This window comes from Rattus rattus, chromosome 9, assembly GCF_011064425.1.
Source record: "Rattus rattus isolate New Zealand chromosome 9, Rrattus_CSIRO_v1, whole genome shotgun sequence".
Taxonomy (NCBI): Eukaryota; Metazoa; Chordata; class Mammalia; order Rodentia; family Muridae; genus Rattus; species Rattus rattus.
In genome coordinates, this window is record NC_046162.1 from 81838068 (window position 1) to 81844345 (window position 6278).

At 45.7% G+C, this 6278-nt stretch overlaps 1 protein-coding gene across 1 annotated transcript; it reads right to left on the bottom strand.

Annotated features, from left to right (window-relative positions):
* Window positions 1-2472: 2472 nt before the first annotated feature.
* Window positions 2473-5563, bottom strand: LOC116910372 (elongin-B-like). Its single transcript, XM_032914219.1, has 2 exons — window positions 5238-5563; window positions 2473-2563 (listed from the first exon to the last, which is right to left on the bottom strand). The coding sequence occupies exons 1-2, from the start codon at window positions 5561-5563 to the stop codon at window positions 2473-2475; spliced, it is 417 nt and encodes a 138-aa protein (XP_032770110.1).
* Window positions 5564-6278: the final 715 nt, after the last annotated feature.

The window sequence follows — 6278 nt, forward strand, 5'->3', positions numbered from 1 at the left end:
CTGGAACAGCAGTCAGTGCTCTTAACCGCTGAACCATCTCTCCAGCCCCTAATATTTTTCTTCTTCTCCTTTTGAGTCCTTTTCTTTTACAACTTGTATCTTATCACCCATTGTTTATGAGCAGGCACAAGACCACTATGACTACTAAGAATCCTGTATAGAAATACCAACACAATAGTCAGCTGTTTTGATCCAACCAGATTCGAGTATTTAGCTTCTCACCCTCTGCTGCTATTTTCAAGGCATCTGGAGTAGCACAGTACAGGGTCCTAAAGCCTACGTTCATGTTACTTCCCATCCTTAACTCCCTCCATGAGGACTTCCAGGATGACTTACCAAATCTGATGGCTTCTCAGGTTCTCCTCAAAGGAAGTGGTCTCACTGTCCCTGGGTCCTTGGCAGAAGTTGGAAGTCCAGATGTTTAAAGCCAAAATGCCCAGTGTTCAGATTTTGCCAGTGAAGATTCAGGAACCAGATGCTGGGGAGAAAGCCTGCTAGCTCAGAGAGGGAGAGGAAGCACCCGTGACCTTCTACTCCACTCCTCAGAAGTAAACAGCTTCTTCTGCTTCCTCACGCTGTCTTAAATACCCTTCAATTCAAAGACCCTCCCTTCTCTTAAGTTCCCTCCTTGTAAGCAGGTTGCTTGCTCCTCCTCTTGACCTAGGGTTGACTTTCTTTAGCCCTTGGATTAAAGGTGTGTGTTAGAGCTGAGCCACAGGGAGAGACAGGGTTTTTCAACTCACAATCTCAGAGCTCACAATGGGAACAGATATCCTGTGAGAGCAAGGCACTTCTCCCACAAGCCCCAGTTACACGGGATCTGCCCTCCTTATCCCTCGAGTGGGCGGGCACTCATCCTCTGTTCAGCCCTGGTTCCTCAACATCCACTTTCACTTTATCTGCCCCCCACCCCCCAAGCTGGGGACCAAACCCAGGGCCTCCTTTATCTGTTTGTTTATAAAGTAGCCAAGCTGCAGGATGCCTCTCAGTGGTGTGGTGCTTGTCTGGTCTGTAAGAAGCCCCATGTTCACTCTCTGGCCTTCCAAAACAAGCAAATGGTGTTGCCAAATCCTTGCACGGAGTCTAGTCGTGTATCCTAACACCTGTGCCAGACAGACATGCTGCACACACACATTCACACACTCACAGATGAACACCCATAACATGAATCTAAACATACCTTCCAGTGAGTGGGGAGGGCAGCAGGAATAATGTTGTGAAGTGGAAACTTCTGGTGTCTTAGGAATGTCAGTTATGTCAAATGATGGTTTGCTTAGGCACACAGGTGAGAGGACATTTTCCTGAAGCAGACATAGGGGAAAGGACCTTTTGCTGGGGCAGATGGTTATGAGCCACCACCCTGTGGGTGCAGGGAATCAAACCTGTGTCCTTGAAAGAGCACTGACACTTGTTTGAAATCCAGATCCAGTCCCAATTTTATCTACCGCTAACGTAATATTATAATAGGCAGCTCTCAAATTTCAAGTCTGTGTCTGAAAATGTCCAAAACCAGCCCATAATCTTTACCTTTCTTCTAATATTAAAGGGATTTCCAGACCAATCCATGATTGAATTAGAGTAAATGGTCCCATTAAAGAAAGAGAAGGGTCTCTGTGACTTCTCTATTTGATTAATTTTCCAAGGCAGTTTACACAGTCTCCATGTTCTCGGTCCCACAAGGTCTAAAAGCTTGAGGCAAGGTGGCTTGGTCAGCAAAGTTGGGTCAGGAACACAGGCCCAATACAGCTTCCCAGTCTCCATTGTCAGGGCACTCAGCAAGCTCATGGTCAACATCATTCTTCTTCCCTGCATCAGAATGGCTCACCAATTGCTCTGGCAACCAACATGTTCCTTCAGTGTCTTGGAGGACAACACACACACACACACACACACACACACACACACACACACACACACACACACACACACACGCTGTCTTCCCCATGTTCACACCTGATTGGGACCATGCCATATACCACAGAGTGGATGTTTCCATTTCACCAAGGCATAAGTGTGCCTAGTTAAGGGTGCCATACACACTCAGCAGAGTTTCTCTGCCTCCACATTTTAAAAATTTAAAATAAAAACAGACCATTTAAAAATTTTTGTGGTGAATGGGGATATTAGTCCCCTTATTTATTTTATGAAGATATTGCATTAAAGTTCTGTGGGCCTTTTTCCACAATACCATGTCCTTGAGAATTATAAAAGGAATCCCAGTAGCATGGGTAATATTAAATTGCCAACAGAGGGGTTGGGGATTTAGCTCAATGGTAGAGCGCTTACCTAGCAAGAGCAAGGCCCTGGGTTCGTTCCTCAGATCCAAAAAAAAAAAAAAAAATTGTAAACCTAAATTCTCCCAGGTCTGACTGCCATAGCCCGTTCCATTTTCTGTTTAAATCTGATTTGGAACATGCTGCATAGACAAGCAGCACACACAGTGACTAATTACATTTTTAGTTGCTTCTCCCGTTAAAGAGTTATATCTAAAACAGGAACAGTTTCAAGCCATTGCAAACTCTGTGCTATATATTGGCTATAACTATACAGATTAAAAGCCTGACTTTTTCACATTTCAGAAACAGCCGCTACAGCATGTAATTCAATTACTGTGCTGAGTGGTGGGGGACGGGGAAATGAACGTGTGGTCCATACCCTGCCTGCCCATTGGATGAGCCATCTGTACACACAGTGAGTGCATTCTCTATGGGCTGTACGGGCAAATGTATAGGAAAAACAAAAGCATGCCTAGAGACAAAGTGTAACTGGTCTTTTGGATAGCGATTTTCAGTTATGCCTGGAAAGGTTGCACATGCAACGGGCCAAAAATCATGTTCTCGGCAATGACCCATTTAATGGCTGTTTGGAATAAGGAATAAACATTTCATCAGGTTGAGGCATCATCTGACCAATCCAGCTCACTACTCAACAGGGTCTCCAGGAAGGAAGTGAGGATTAAAGAAGAGACAACTGGACAGCATTCTAACACTGCAGCAGCAGAAGAGGCCCGGGGCAGTTTGGCTCTGTGCTAGGTACCCGTACTAAAGTACATGTGGATTCATCCTGGTTTGAGGGCCAAATCATCTTCTTGGAAAACATTTAGCCAATTTCTTCTTCTTCTTGGGACACGCTCTCTCTCTCTTTTTTTTTTTTTTTTTCTTTTTTTTCAGAGCTGGGGCCTGAACACCGGGCCTTGTGCTTCCTAGGCAAGCGCTCTACCACTGAGCTAAATCCCCAACCCCTTTGATAATAGCTTTTCATATTTTCTTCAGAAACCTTATTTATACTATGGTTTGTACGTTTTGCAAATTAAGGTTAATAAGGTTTCAACCTGTCCTCTCTGCCGGTCCTCAGCAGAGGTCCTCAAGGAGAGGTTATTAGGATATGGGGGAGGGGGACCTGTTCAGCAATAGTTTTTTGGGAGCAAACTAAAACTTCTCTCTCAGCACTTTAGTCCCATATTAAACACCAAATGTGATGGCCCACTAGGCAGGCAGAAACCACACACAAACTGGCAGACACAGTCCAGGCCTCTTGGGAGGGACACACAAAGAGATGGCCAGGTTTCCAGAGAAATGACCAGCTGTGGTAGGAACCATAGGAGCAGATCTGCAGCCAGATTCTCTCAACAGCAGAGTTACAAGTTGAGCTCAACAAGTCCATGAAAGGCAAACCAGTACATGCCTGTCATTTGCAGAAAATACCTAGCAAATCAAACCAATGCTCTGTGCTCATCTCCCACTGACTGGGAGGTCATATTTATGCTCCATCATGGGTCCTGTCATGTATCAGGTCCAGCAAGGCATCCTTTTACCTGTGTCCCCAGAAAAACATCATTTGACATAACTTCTCAAAGGACCTATAAGTTTCTACTTCAGTGGTTTCTGAGATTGGAGGAATGTTCATCTCTTTCCCACTGATGCCACAAATCACATTCCCATAGATCCATGGCTCTATTAGCCACACATGGCTTTAAGTTACCTATTTCACCTTCTAGCCCCTTATACCTGACCCATTTGGCCCTTTACTTTAGCTGGCATAGTTCCAGTCCCTAGAACCTAATTTCTACTTCCTGAAGAGGCCAATCTAGATGCCAAGACTTTGGTGAAATTGTGACATCGGCTCCTGTAGCTCTTAAACCCTCCATTTCCATTTCATGATTTGTATTTTCTGCTCAGTCAGGTCTCTGATCCTTTATAGCAGTTTGCCCAAACATTCGTTACCTAGTCTCTCCTGAATTTGGAATTGTCGGTTTATGTACTGAAGCTGCTCTGACCTTGAACACATCGAGCATAGAGAATGTGAGGCTGTGCTACCAGACAGGCATGAGGACTGGTAAGGCTGAGTGAGCTCAGACCCTGGGAATCTGAGATTTGAGAACTGCAAGAGCAGGGCCATTTCCTATTGTCTCTGTCCCTGCTCTGGACCACAAACCAGGACACCCAACCCAGAGCACCCCAAGGGGCACCCATCTGTAGCACAGCATGGGAGTTCTTCTCCATGCTAATGAGGCATCCAGATAGGTTTAACCTGTCAGCCACTGACCTTCCCTTCCTGGGTATTCTCACTCCCTTCCCCTAAGAGAGATTTAATCCCTGGCTCGCCCCAGTAAAGTATGTGCCCACATCCCCCGACCAAATAGCAGTGTGAACAAGCAATGCCTGTCTCAAGAGAGCTCCTTCATTGTAGATAGCCTCAGGGAAGGCCTTCACTGAAGCACAACAATAAGACTTTTCTCTCAAGTCTTCCGTACTGGGGCACTGGCTCCCAATCAGACCAGACTCCCCTATTTTCAGCTTCTGCTTCCGTCTTCCTCCATGGCAAACAGACCCCATCCCTGACTTCCTCTCAGGTGGTACAGCAGCAGTGCCTGGGTTCCCAGAGAGGAAGGCTGAGAACCACATCACTCCATCCAGACCCCTCTCCTACTGCCCTTCCAGTCCTGCCTGTATCAGGGCCTGACATCCAGAAGGGAAACCTCAGCTGTGGACTTCCTACTTTGGGCTTTGTTATGTCAGCCATGGTGTTGGCTGCTGGACACCTCCAGCAGAAGGTGAATGCAGTATGACATCAGAGCAGTGTTTATTATTTTGTTAATGAAGTTTATTATTCTTTTTTAATGTAGAAAGACCGCCATATCTTTATGGGGAATGAATACCTAGGACGTGGGGCTGGGGCCCTCACAGCACAACTTGTTCCATAGAACACACTGTCTAGACCACTTTTTATCTCGTCACTCAAGACTGTCTGTGCCAGTTTTCATCACACTTGGAAGCAGAGGAGTAGAGTAGGGGTGGATCTGCACACCTTCAGAGGCGTCTTCTTTGAACACCAGGGCCACTGTGGCTGGGTCCTGTGGCTTTGCTACACGGCTAGTGAAACCACAGTCACGCAGAGTTTTGCTCTCATCAAGGAGCTGGTCATCCTTGAACAGCAGCTGCTCCTCAGGAGGCCTCTTCAGGATGCCCTGGACAATGCGCTTCAGCTCTAAGACCGTGCTCGACTCCTTGGCCTCAATGAAGATGGTGGTCTTCTCACGCCTGATCATAAGAAACACATCCATCCCTGTGGCTGCTTCTGGCTTGATGCACCAGACCTGAGCAGTGAGAACAGGCAGTGAATCTTAATGCTCTGGGGCTGAGTTTCTCTGACCCTGACAGGGATTGATTAAATTCAGTAGATACCAGGGCCTGCAGGAGGCCCCTCAGGGTGTCAATCTGAATTCATTAGCCTCCTCCTGGACTTGCCACACCTTATGCATACTGCAAAGGCTGAGCTTTCTTTTGGATATCAAGAAAAACATTGTTTCCAGGAGTGCCTCGCCTAAAATCCCTTTTCAAATGACCTTGCCACCACAGTTAAGACTTCTGACAGTTTGCTTTTTCTTAAGACCTTTAGAAATTACTTCCATCAAGTTAACATCATTAAGTGTGAGATCCAATATCTCTAATCCATTCCTCTATTCTTCCAGATGGTGCCTTTAAAGGTCTGATCACCCTTTTGCATTCTGAATTAGCATTTTCTAAAGCCTAGGGTTCAATTACTGTTTTTCTGACTTCTGAATCTGATGATTCCATTTACACTTAGGTTCAATGTTTCAATTAATATTTCAGACTTCTGAATCTGATATAATTCTGTTTAGAGCTGAAGTCAAGCTTTGCAAAGAAATCAGGGAAGGCTGCTTTGGGGCCTTGTGTGGTTTTAGTAAATGACTCAGACCTTTCTTGGGTCTTCACCCTCATCTCAAGCATTTAAAGCTGCTAAATGACATGGCACCA